Raw genomic sequence first — 14420 nt, forward strand, 5'->3', positions numbered from 1 at the left:
TATATATATGGTTATGTATATATATACATAATATATACTATATATATATTCATGTATATATATACATGTATATATACATTTATATATATACATATATATATACATGTATATATACATATATATATACATATATATATACATGTATATATACATATATATATACATATATATATACATGTATATATACATATATAACATGTATATATACATATATATATACATTTATATATACATATATATACATATATATATACATGTATATATACATATATATATACATATATATATACATATATATATACATATATATATACATATATAAATAATACATATACATGTATATATATACATACATATACATGTATATATATACATATATATATACATATATACATACATATATATATACATACATATACACAAATATATATACATGCATATACATACATAACTATATACACACATATATATATACATATATATACATATATATATGCATATATATACATGCGTATATATATATACATATATATATACATATGTATGTATATATATACATATATATATACATATATATATACATACATATATGCAAATAGATATATACATATACATATATACATATAGATATATACATATACATATATATGTATATATATATACATACATATATACATAAATATATACATATATGCATACATATATACATATATACATATATGCATACATACATACATATATGTATAGATATATATACATATATACATACATATATACGTACATATATATATACATATATACATATATACATATACGTATATACATATTCATATATATATACATATATACATACATATATATATACATACATACATACATATATACATATATATATATACATATATACATATTCATATATATATACATATATACATACATATATATATACATACATACATATATACATATATATATATACATATATACATATTCATATATATATACATATATTCATATATATATACATATATACATACATATATATATACATACATACATATATACATGTATATATATACATATATACATATATAAATACATACATACACATATATATACATGTATACATACATATATACATACATATATAAATACATACATATAACCATACATATATATATACATACATATATATATACATATATTTATACATATATATATACATATATCCATACATATATATATACACATACATATATACATATATCCATACATATATATATCCATACATATATATATATACATATATCCATACATATATATATCCATACATATATATATATACATATATCCATACATATATATATACATATATCCATACATATATATATACATATATCCATACATATATATATATATATACATATGTCCATACATATATATATATACATATATCCATACATATATCCATACATATATATATACATATATATACATATCCATACATATATATACATATATATACATATATCCATATCTTGCTGAAGGAAGCAATTCTAAAACGAATTGGCTTATCCAATGAGTCAATGTTACGCAACCTCTTGATGCAGGTCGAACTTTGAGACCGCACTCCGTCACAGTTGTTATGTGAGATGCGCACCCTTTTTGGAGATAACAAGATGTTGGAGAGCATAATGAGGAATTTGTAGCTGGATAAACTACCAGCATCAACAGATCTCCACAATAACAGCAGAAGGAACAGAGCCTGACAAACTGGTGGAAATAGCAGACCGAATTCACGAGAACCTATGAGCACGCTGAGTAAACTCACTACAACAACAGTCTATGCAACGAAGAGACAAGGAGCTAACCAAGCTAAAATCAACGGTGGAGGAGCTGTCCAAACAAATACAGGATTTACTGAAGGCAGATCGCCAACACTCACATCACAGCAGGTCGCCCTAGATACGAAGGAGTACTAGCAGAAGTAGAAACATGGAACGCGACAGAGCAGATGGACACCGTTTCTACTGTAGTAAATTTGGTAGTAACGTGTGACATTGTACCCACCCTTGTTCCTTCAGTAACAGAACGAAACAGGGAAATGAGAATGCCAGCCAGTAATGACGACAACTGTCACTGGACCACCGCTGACCAGTCAGAAAATTACGACCCAATCGTATCACTTGCAAGCAGCCAACGGTACCAAGATATCCACATTCGAGGATAAATCACTGACTATCAATATCGGCTTGAGGCGAACTTTCATGTGGATTTTAACAACGCCAATAATAGGAGCGGATTTCCTGGCGAAATTCAATTTGTCTGTGGACATGACCAACCACACACTAACAGACAACAAAACGAAGTTGGTGGTCAAAAGATTCACCACTCGATACCAGTCAACATCCACATCGATTTAGTAGGACCATTCAGCCGTACCTGACAATCCAGCCATTCGTCGATTACTCCAAAAATATCCACAGCTGTCTCAGCCATTCAGGGACACAGACATGGTCAAGCATAGTGCTAAACACTACATTAAAACGACCGGACAACCAGTCCACACCACCCCTCAGACATTTAAAACCGGATAAATACTGAATAGTGAAGATAGAATTTCAGCACATGCTACAACAGGGAATTATCCGATCCTCATGGTGCAAAAGTCGGACAGTACATTCTGGCACCCATGTGGCAATTTCATAAGACTAAATGTACAAATTTTACTGGACAGATACCCTATTCCTCAAATCCACGATTTTGCAATCAGATTACAGAACGTGACGTTTTTGAAGTTGGATCTAGTGAAGGCATACTACCAAGTCCCCGTAGCAGAAGAGGATATCCACAAAATAGCATTTGGGCTTTACGAATTCACCCGCATACCCTTCAGACTTCAAAACCCTAGTAAAACTTTTAAACGCTTAATAGATGAGGTTTTCAGAGGATTGCCATTCATATTTGTATATGTGGATGACGTCCTGATTGCTAGTAAAAACCTGGACAAGCATAAACAGCACCTGGAACAAGCTTTCCAGAGATTATCTCACTACGGCCTAAAAGTCAATGTTGAAAAATGCATCTTCGGCCAATCAGAAGTCAACTTCCTCGGACACACGATCGACAAGTGTGGAATATCACCATTACCCGAAAAAGTGAATGCCATCGCTAATTTTCCACAGCCCACATCTGTTCGACAAGTCTATCGATTTATAGGGATAATCAACTACTACAGGCGATTCTTACCCAACTGCTCTGAAATTCTCGCGTCACTAACATCGCTGTTGCAGAACAAGACCAAGAACCAACAGTTAACATTAGATGGACCAGCCTTAGCAGTTTTTACTCAAGCGAAGAAAGTCCTAGCAAATTTCACAAAGCTGACTTACATAAATGACAAGGAAGATACCAGACTCACACTTACAATGGACGCATCATACGTAGCCGTAGGGGCAGTCATACACCAGCTGACCGATGATGGGATGACCCCTATATCATTTTTTCCAGCTAAGCTACACAAGACGCAAAGAAAATACAGCACATTTTTGAGGGAATTATTGGCAATTTACTTGGCGATTAAACATTTCAAACAAATCTTGGAAGGCAGAAATTTCACGATCTACACATATCAAAAACCGTTAACTTATGCGCTACACACACATGTAGACAAATATGGCCCATGAGAAATCAGACATTTCGATTATATTGCACAGTACTCCATGGATATAAGATACGTGAAGGGCCGAATATGAACACAGATATTTAAAATTGGACTAAGACGTGGATACCTTGTCCAAAGAACAAAATTCACAGACACACGAAATCACCACTGAGTTCTTTTAGTACACCCGATGCTAGATTTACCAACATCCACATCGATTTAGTAGGACCGTCACCCACTTCAAAGGGACACATCCACATCCTGACTATTGTCGATAGATTTAGCAGATGGCTTACCACCATAGCCATTAAGGATACTTCAGCTTCAACAATAGCTAGACTGGATAGCCATTTTTCACGTACCCACAGTCATTACAACTGAGAAGTTTGCAGTTCCAATCGATACTTTTTGCAGAATTTAATCAATTACTAGGAATGAACCACATCAAGAATACGGCATATCACCCCTCCTTTCAAAAGGCAGTTAAAAACCTCCCTGGCAATGAGTCTGAACAACACAGACTGGGCAGACAATATACCTTTGATAATATTAATGATACGGAACTCTGTAAAAGAAGACTTACAAAGCACACCGGCGGAGATAGTTTTCGGTTCCACTTTGACTCTACCAGGTCAATATTTTGATCAACACACAGAGATCTTACCTACAACGACGTTCGTAACTGAGTTGAAAGACAAAATGTCTCATCTAAATTTCACACCCACCAGGAGGACAGACAGACAATCCTATATCCCAAAAGATCTTTACACCACCAAACATGTCTTTGTCAGGAACGACTCTGTGAAAAAGCCATTTTGTCCAGATTATTCGGGTCCATACCCAGTTCTGGACAGGCAGGATAAATATCTCACCGTTTCAAAAAACGGAAAGAGACACTATCGCGTTGGACCATCTTAAACCGGCATACGTAGATTTTCAGATCATTCCCCCACTGAAGAAACACCGATGCGACTACCAAAACAAAAACCGGCAGGAAAATACACTGTTTTAAGGAATACGTTACATATTTAAAAAAAAAAAGGGAGAAAAACGACGGTGGCAATCTTTCTAGGGCAATTGCTCTTGACATATCTAAAGCCTTTGATAGGGTATGGCATAAAGGTTTACTTCATAAGATCGCTAGCTATGGTATAGCTGGAAAAGTCTTCTCAATTATTAAATCATTTCTTTCTGATAGATTCATAAGAGTAGTAGTTGAGGGGCAAAAATCAGAAGCTCACAGTATTAATGCCGGTGTCCCTCAGGGATCCATCCTGGGCCCAACTCTTTTCCTATATTAATGATCTTCCAAATCACATCCTTACATCATTTGTAGACATCTATGTTGACGACACTACCATTTATGGTAGCACATCTAAGACAGTAAACGACCAAGTTCTCTCCAATTCTCTCTCCTCTGATCTTGAGAACGTAGTACAATGGGGAAAGGAGTGGCTGGTTACTTTTAATGCATCTAAAACCAAGCTTCTCTCTTTACATCATCAACATTCTAATCCACATTTGGCATCAATTGAAATGAATGGCTCTAGTCTTCAGGAGGCCTCAAGTTTTGACAAGCTTCTGGGCTTGACCATTACTCCTGATCTTAAATGGAACACGTACATCAAATCTGTTGCCAAGGCCGCTGGAAAAATGGTGGGATCTTTCTATCGATCCGGTAAATATCTCACTGCTGATGCTATTCTCTATCTATATAAGAGCCAGGTACGTCCAAGGATGGAATACTGTTGCCACATCTGGGCAGGAGCTGCTAGAAAGGACTTGGCCTGCCTTGATAGAGTTCAAAATAGACTTTGTAGCCTCGTAGGAGATGTCCTTTTCTCCTCCTTGCAACCTCTATCTCAAAGAAGAGATGTTGCGAGTTTGTCTCTGATGTATCGTTATTTTCATGGAAAGTGTTCGACTGAGCTTCAATCTATGGTCCCCCCTCGCCAAACTTTTACAAGAAACACTCGTCTAGCTGTAAACACTATCAATAATTACCCCCACTCTTTATCTGTGCCTAAACCTAAACGTAGATTCCATGAACAAAGCTTCTTTCTTAGAACTGCACGCCTGTGGAATTGTCTTCCGTTTTCCTGCTTTCCGGCTGACTATAATATGGTTGTCTTCAAGTCTAGAGTAAATAAGTTCTTGATGAACCGTTCCATATAAGTTATCAAATTTACCAAATTTTCATTACTAATGATTACTATATTGTCCAATTTCTACTGTACACTCTTTAACCCTTATCCTTGAGTGGCCTCTGGGCCTTGATAATGTGTTCATGCCTTTGTAAAAAAAATAAAAATAAAAAAATGTTTTTTTTCAACCTGGGGGGAGTATTTGTGCTGTCACTCTCTCACACGCGCACGCGCAAATAAACGAAGGTTCATTGAATTTAATTTCCCCGCACATTTTGTACAAAAATAAGTTCCTCTTGCAACGACATAATTTCAAATATGTCCACGCGCTTTTTTCACAATAGCAAAAGCAAAATGGACATATTTCTGATGGACGTAAGTGAAGACAATACCAAGTGACAATATCAACCAATGAGACATTTTAGAAGATTGTTTTTTTCACGCTTTCCCAAACAGCAGCAGCAATCTTGTGCTGGAATCCGATTCAAAAAGCATTTAAATGCAACAAACATTCTTTCTCTCTCTTTTTGCTCCATGTCTCTTATTTTCATCTCATCGTAGTTTTCAAATCTGTCGAGACCATAATTACACACACTCTGCCGGCATAAAAAAAAAACACACTTATGCACACACGCACCCATTCCGTACATTTTCTATAAGAATTACTAACAACGGACTACTTTTCTCATAGGACTTTCAAATAAGGCAAACGTTGCCAGTTAAAACACAAACCTTGAAATAAGGACATTATTTTCACAAAAGACTTTCACCTTCCAATCTTATTATTTTAATGAATGACTTTAATCTAACATGACCTTTTAATCTTAGTAATTCCACAAAGAATGTTCACCTAATTTGAATATTCTAACCTCAATGATTTCACAAGAACTCTTATCGATCAGACTTTACTTGTTCATCTTGTTATTTTGTTGAAAAATAAATGCGGCGCATTTTAAACGTGGTGTCATTGTGTTTTATTTCTTTGTTTTATTATTATTTTGTTTGGGGGCAGAGGAATTTAATTTCTCTTAAATTTCTTTTCTCCTACACATTTCATGTCTTTTTTTTTTTTTTTTTTAAATTGGCAGTAAACGCTTTATTTCATTTTATTTTTTTTGTAAATAGAATTTTTTCATAAGAAAAGATGAATGCTTTTTATGAAAACCATAAATTGTTAGGTGAAAGTATGGAAAAGATTTTCAAAATAATTTACAAATTATTTTTTTGTCAACAGATGTCATGAAAATAAATACTCCATCATCCAAGAAGTAATTAAAATATTACATTTTTGTATACAAAAAGTCAAAAAACAATGTTGACTTAGTGTTTCAACATTTGAACAATGCTTGGCTTCATCCGGTGATTTTCGGTCGAGCCCTAATGATAATTGACAGAAAATCCTGAGGATTCAGATCAAATTCTGCAAAAGTACCATTCTTTTTAAGTTCGTTTTTTTTTTTTTTTCAATTTTTGGAGCGGATTACTAGCGATTGCAAATTTAATCAAAACGCAAAAAATTCAACATTTAAAGATTTTTAAGGGTTGCTCAGTTTCTAATACAAAGTTCTAGTAATTCAATCACCCTTATTGGAAAAACTCAAAGGAAACAAGAAACCAAATTATTGCCCATATGGGAGAGGTTCTTTACATTGTTTTTTTTTTTTTTCAATATTTTCAGAAGATTATTATTGATTTGACACTCAGCAACCAGATCCTGCAAGTTTTTTTTTTAAATACAAAAAATTCAATATTTAAAGATTTTTAGAGGTCGCTCAGTTTCTTAACGTAAGTAGATATGGTAGTTTGTGGTGGTTTCACGGTGTAACTGGTTATAACTTAGTGTATTAATGTTATTTTTAAAGTAAAAATAACATTTAAGTTTGGATATCAATTTCTAAACTCGAGGATCTATGTACAATATATGTATTTACAGAGATGTGTAAATGTTTATATAATTATTCTTTTGTTTGTATATATGTTTATTTCTATGCTGTGTGTGTGTGTGTGTGTGCGGTTTTGCTTTAAGAGCACGTGAGTTTTCTTGACATATAAGATAAGGTTATCTTCCCTTCGCCTCCCCTCCCCCTCAGGTGTCAGTCTAGATTTTAACTTTCTCAATATCTAGGTCACTTCGATCTCCTGGCCTTGGAGACAGATTTTATATGCCCTAAAATAGTATTTCTGCCAATCTCTAAACTATAATTATTTTGTGTTTAACTTTTATTTTCTGCCATCAGACAAGAGCATACAGATTTCTCGTCAGAGCCAGTATATTTCATTTTCACTTGTTTTTTTCAGTAAATCACTTCTTACGACAAAATTTGGAATGAAACTTTTATATTGGATTTTACAGTACACAAAACTGTCAATCTTTTTTGTATCATATGTGCATTTGACTAACTCGACTTCAACTTTGGATTATTCTTCAAACCTTGAAATTCTTTTGGAATATCCTTTCAATCTTTCCACTTGGCATTTTGTCAAATTTCATACATATATGATTTCTCTTAGTATTCAATTTATGTGCAAATCAGCAAAATTTATAGACTATATATGAATTTCATCTTGCTAAATACGTTTCCTCTGATGATATGAGCCATTCATTGAAACTCCATGAAATAAGGAAACAAATTTATTTTTTTGGACTCATTGTCGAAAAATAAATTGTTGTAAAATTTAATTCACAGAATTTAAACCCAATTTGTCTTATATGTATATGTGTGTGTGTGTGTATGTTTGTGTGTATGTGTGTGTAGACATACTACATATATAAAATTATTTTTACATAATCACTTGAATTAAAATTAAATGAACAAAATTTAAGTATCATGATTCAATTGTGCTCTACAGCGTGGACCGATAAAATTGTCGCCCTAGAAAAGATGACATGATTCCATTTCTGTTTAATGAAAGCCGGTTTTCTTTTTCGTTATAGACCATCTACTAGTTGGCCAGTTGTGTACAAATCTCAAGAGCGATAATGGCCTTCTATCATGTCTGAAAGTGACACAATGTTAACCAGCAAGATCGGAGATGCACGGCTGTACAATTCATGCTCTCTACCGATCCAAGTTATAACAGAACCATTGCCAGCACCCTCAAAATGCATCGTTGGATTGCCACAAATAACAGGGACATATCCAGAGTAATGGAAACAAAGTTTCCAGCCAGTCTTTGGTGTGGTTTCAAGTGAGGGCTACATCATACCACTTCACATCTTCAAAATCAGCTTGAAAGTCAACACCAAAGTGTACCTGGGTGTGCTGAAGAGTGTGATGGTCCCTGGTGCAATCAGGTGGTCGCTGGCAGACCCTGGGTGTGACAGCAGGACTTGGCGCTGGCCCACGAGTTCAAAGTGACCCAGTCTTAGCTTCAGAAGGAATGCTACACCTTTGTAAACTTCTCTTACTATTACTTTTATTTATGTTTTTTTCGTTTTTTTTACCACTAAAAAACACAATTCTACCTTAAGTACAAGTAAGAAGTTATAAATACCATGATAACTGAAACCCATATGTACATAGTACATTTTGTTGTTTTTTAACGCATTTAGTACATTGCACTAAAAGCGTTAAAAACAACAAAATAGTATTGTTTGAAAATAAAATTTTAAAAACCTGAAAATAATTATTTTTAAATTGACAAACTCAGAATATAAAATGAAACTGATTTTTCTGCTTTCGTTTTGAAAGCAGAAAAAACAGTTTTTTTTTTTTTTAAGAGAATACAAACCAAACTTGCTAATGCGTGGACTTTAGTTAGCTGAGCACTAGTCAGCACATTAGCGCATTGCGAGTCGTTTTTCCTGTTAAGCGGATTTGAATTTCTATAAAAGATTACATTTTTAAAATATTTCCGCACAACTAATAATTATCAAATATTTACATATTATACATGAAAATAATTCTGAAACTATTATCTATATGAAAATGGATGATATATACCGATTTATCTTATCAATTTTGAAATATTCTTTGTCAACTTTGCTCGGTCCTAACTTTGCTTCCTGTGGTCGTAAAAATATAAATCAAAGTCCAGTAGAGATGGACTTCTATTTTTATACAGCCTGTAAAATTCCAGCCATGTCCGATCAAATTTGCCCTCCACACATGTGTATCCAAATGTAACGTATGAAATGCAAACATTGAATAAACAGTTTTCCTTTTTGCTGTCATCATTTTTAACTTGAAGCATAAAAACATTGAACGCATAAAAGAAAAATAAATTAACATCATTGAAATGCTTATTCTATTCTCTTCCCATCAATGTAAGTCTTTTAAAAATTGACCCACAAATAAAAAAAATATGACTTGTTGAAGTACATTAGCTATGTAATATTGTCGATGTTCACGAAAATATAGCTTGTAATGCTAATTATAGTTCCTTCTTACCCAAACTGCATAAGTTATGGGGGTCTCTGAATAATCTTTTACAAAAAGATACCAAATAAAACTGGTCAAACACATGCAAAGAATCATTTCATCAAAACACTTCTTGGTTCTGATCTATTACTGACACATTACAATCCATCATTAGACATTACTGTTGTAATGAATGCTTCAGATTATGGAGTCAGCAGTAATATCACATATTTTTCTTGATGGAAACAAAAAAGCCATTGCACACGCATCAAAGTCGTTGACATCAACTGAATGAAAATATAGCCAAATTGAGAAAGAAACCTTAGAAATTATCTATGTGGTAAAGAAATTTCACAAAATGTTATATGGCCATCATTTTACTCTGATCACAGACCACAAGCTCTTAAGTATTTTTGGTTTCAGGAAAGGAATTCCAGTTTATACAGCAAACCGTTTATAAAGATGGCAACTATGCTTTTAGATTACGACTTTTCTATAAAGGACCAACCAGGCAGCAAAATTGGCCAAGCAGATGCGTTATCCAGACTCATCTGTTCTCATCAAAAAGTGGAAGACACAGTCATTGCTGCCATATCTGTGGAACCTGAGGTTGACTGCATTTGTTTCCACAGTGAGATCTTTGTCACTTCAGATATGATTTAGGACGCTACAGCTACAGATCCATTATTCCAGAAAGTTCAACATTTTCATCTCACAAGCCAAAAACATGCAGTGACCAGCAACTTCAACCATTTTTTCAGAGATTTTCTTTATCCGAGATCAATTGAACACTTCTCTTTGGAGAACGTGTTGTTGTCCCATTCAAACTCCAGAACAGAGTTTTCAAGCAATTCCACTATGGACATCAAGGAATTAATTGGACAGGCAGAGAAACTTGTAAAAAGTTTTGCCGTATGTCAACTGGTTGTGAAGTCTCTCCAGAAAACAACATTGCATGCATGGCCTATCCCAGAAATGCCTTCGTCACAACTACACATGGACTTTGCAGGACCAATTAATAGACAACAATACTTAAGTTTGATTCAGTTCTTGCTTCTTACAGTGAATTCTTCGGGTGAATCATACTACCTTAAATGAAACTGTAAAGAAACTACAAGAAATTTTCAGCAGGTTGGGCATTCCTGAAATCTTATTCTGATAATGGTACTGCATTTACCTCAGCAGAATTTTTCTGACTTCTGTAAATAAAACAGTATTCAACATCTCAGATCTCCACCTTTCCATCCACAATCAAACGGCCAAACTGAACACTTTATTGATATGCTTAAGAAAGCATTCTTGAAGTTAAAAGATGAAGGCACTGCACAAGAGATCGCAGAAATATTTCTAAGAACTACCCTAAATCCAAATTGCCCAAATGGGAAGTCTCCTGTTGAAGTGATGATGAACAGAAAAATGTTTACCAATGGATGCTTTATGTCCATCAGCAAAAAATCTTCCGAAGAGAAACAAGACGATGGAAAACCAGTTCAATCGCTATCATGGAACAAGGTCACGTAAATTTCAACCAGGACAACTTGTATTGACAAAAACTACTGCAATGGTCAAGAAAAATGGACACAAGGTCACATCGTACATCGTTCTGGTAATGTAATCTATGATGTGGATGTACAATCATTTATTTGGGTCAGACATGCAAATCAACTTCGTCACTCATACCTCCAAAGAAACAATCAAACGACACAATTATCCTATTAAATATTTTACTAGACACACTCGAATTACTTCAATGTGTTCAAGCAATATGCAATAAACAAAGCAAGTTTGAGAAGAAAGGTCCAACTTGAAGGATACAATGAACGTGCCAAGCAACTTCAACTCTACAAGTAGACCCAGATCAAACATCCTACAAGCATATTTCAAAGAGGAGGTGTTATAGCAATAAAAAGGGGAATAACTCTAAATAAAGAAAGTTAAGAGTTATCACCTTTTGCTGAAGACTGGAGAGTTCTAGAGAGAGAGGCTGGGGGAAGACTAGCAAGATGTCAACATCGTTGTACATTCAATATCGTTTGTAAATAATTTAATGTTTCTACAGTAAATGGGCTAAAATACAAATAAGCCTATATATATATATATATATATATATATATATATATACTTGTTTATTGTTGTATAAACATGCTCACATCCCGCTGCTACAAACAGCCACTTGTTTCAATCAAACAACAGATATCATCAGGCAGCGACTTGACTATTCAAATGTTCAATGAATAATCTTATTATTTGAATAGTCAAGTCGCTGCCTGATGATATCTGTTGTTTAATTGAAACAAGTGGCTGTTTGTAGCAGCGGGATGTGAGCATGTTTATATAACAATAAACAAGTATTATCAGCTCTTTTTATTGAGCACTATCTAACAACCTCGTTGAATTCACTAGTCCATTACTTTTGAATAAAAAAAAAACAAGTATATATATATATATATATATATATATATATATATATATATATATATATATATATACATACTTGTTATTATGATACCCAGCGATCCTGACATCACATTTCTCCAAACACAACAGGAATGCCCCTGATAAGTTTTGAAAATTGATGATCAAAAGAATCTGATGAAAGAAGGAACAGTCCAATGTTGACCAAAGTTAACACCCTTAAACAGCCTACCATCACAAATGCACTTGAGAAGTTTTATCAGCACACTTGAAGAAAGGCCTGGCATATAAAGTCAACAGTAGGTTCTTTGATATGACAGGGGTGCGTTCAAAATGAATATTTCTGTTTAAAGCATAATTGAACCATAATACTTGACTTTGGCATATTAAACTTTAAATCAATTGGATTATATAAAAATAATTTTATAAAATCAACAGTATGTTCTCTACAGTGCAATATAGACTACAATATATTGTGGATTAAGTCACTGCATGTAGAGTTTCCTCTCCGTGCATCGCAATCAATCGATTTAATTGGAAAATTTTATTGATTTTGATGACAATAAAAGTATTGCAAGTGTGGAACATTCGTTGATCCTTATTCGATCCCAGGCAACATCAGGTCTCCTTGCTAGTGTGTGGGTGTATATATATATATATATATATATATATATATATATATATATATATATATATATATATATATTCATTCAATTGGATTTATATAATTGGAGTAGATAAAAAAAAATTTGTTTCCCTTACAAGTAATTTTTTTTTCTGTATAAGTTTTAAAATTGTGCAAACAATTAAAAACAAATAAGAATTAACTAAAATGACTTTACTAGATCCCGAGCAACGCCAATTAAATACAGTTAATTATCAATTCCACACAAACTATTTTAGCTTTGCTTTGTTATTAGGTTAACCAAAATTGCTGTGTCCTCAACGTTCTTATTTCTGCAAACAGCAGATAGAATGCAAAGTTTTAAGATATTGTTTTTTCTTCATGCAAACATCTGAACACACTGAGGCCGGGGAGAGTAATAATAATCACTTACCTTGGCAATATGAATGATTTCTGGAATGTTGAGGTAAGCAGCAACAGGGGCCAACCCCTTGCCAATCAGGTACGACTCGTCTGCCTTTTGTCTGTGCATGTGCATCATGTCTTGTTCAGAGTAAATGGCTACAGTTCGAATGTTCATCTCTGTACATGCACGAAAAACTCGGATGGCAATTTCCCCTGAAGGAAATAAATTCAACCAAGTATCAGCTGCAGCTCATGTGTATTTTTAATTTTGTTTTATATCAAAATAATTTCAGAAAACGTTTCTTTTTTTTTAATGTACTGTCTATCTCATAGATATCTCTCTGATGTAACTTCCAATCTTTTTCAAGCACCTTTTGTCAAACTAGGGAATCTGTCCACAATTTTGAATGGAACTCAACACTTGCTAAGTAATAATCAGTCCTAAGCAAGAGGTTTAATCTTCAGTGTGTGTGATACAATTACAAATTATTTAAGATTTCTACGCAGTCTAGAGAACAAGCAAACTATTTATAGATTAAATAAATGGTATTTGTTTGAAATTCTATATATATATATTACTAATTGGAATAGAAGTTATCTCATTTTTAATATTCCAATATATAAGAAAGTAGCACCAAGTTCTTTTAGATAGCTTAATAGTGTCATACTACATATTTTTTATAATGAATGGCAGAAATAGACGTACATTTTATTGTTCATTTCAAAAGTTAGTTTTATTAGCAATATTTGTGTTACAATTAGAAAATTTAGGAAAATTTGGAATATTTGTGAAGATTGTTGATATG

At 33.3% G+C, this 14420-nt stretch overlaps 1 protein-coding gene across 3 annotated transcripts in view; it reads right to left on the minus strand.

Annotated features, from left to right (window-relative positions):
• Positions 1 to 14420, minus strand: part of LOC145269297 (pyruvate carboxylase, mitochondrial-like) — a 402794-nt gene that overhangs the window by 201754 nt on the left and 186620 nt on the right. For all 3 annotated transcript variants that reach the window (XM_080124986.1, XM_080124984.1, XM_080124985.1), the window contains exon 3: positions 13643 to 13827. In XM_080124986.1, coding sequence (XP_079981112.1) covers positions 13643 to 13827 — 185 coding nt within the window. The remainder of the gene's footprint in view (positions 1 to 13642; positions 13828 to 14420) is intronic.

The sequence above is a fragment of the Euprymna scolopes genome, chromosome 45 (genome assembly GCF_053919585.1).
Source record: "Euprymna scolopes isolate OS-2025 chromosome 45, ASM5391958v1, whole genome shotgun sequence".
In the NCBI taxonomy this organism is placed as follows: Eukaryota; Metazoa; Mollusca; class Cephalopoda; order Sepiida; family Sepiolidae; genus Euprymna; species Euprymna scolopes.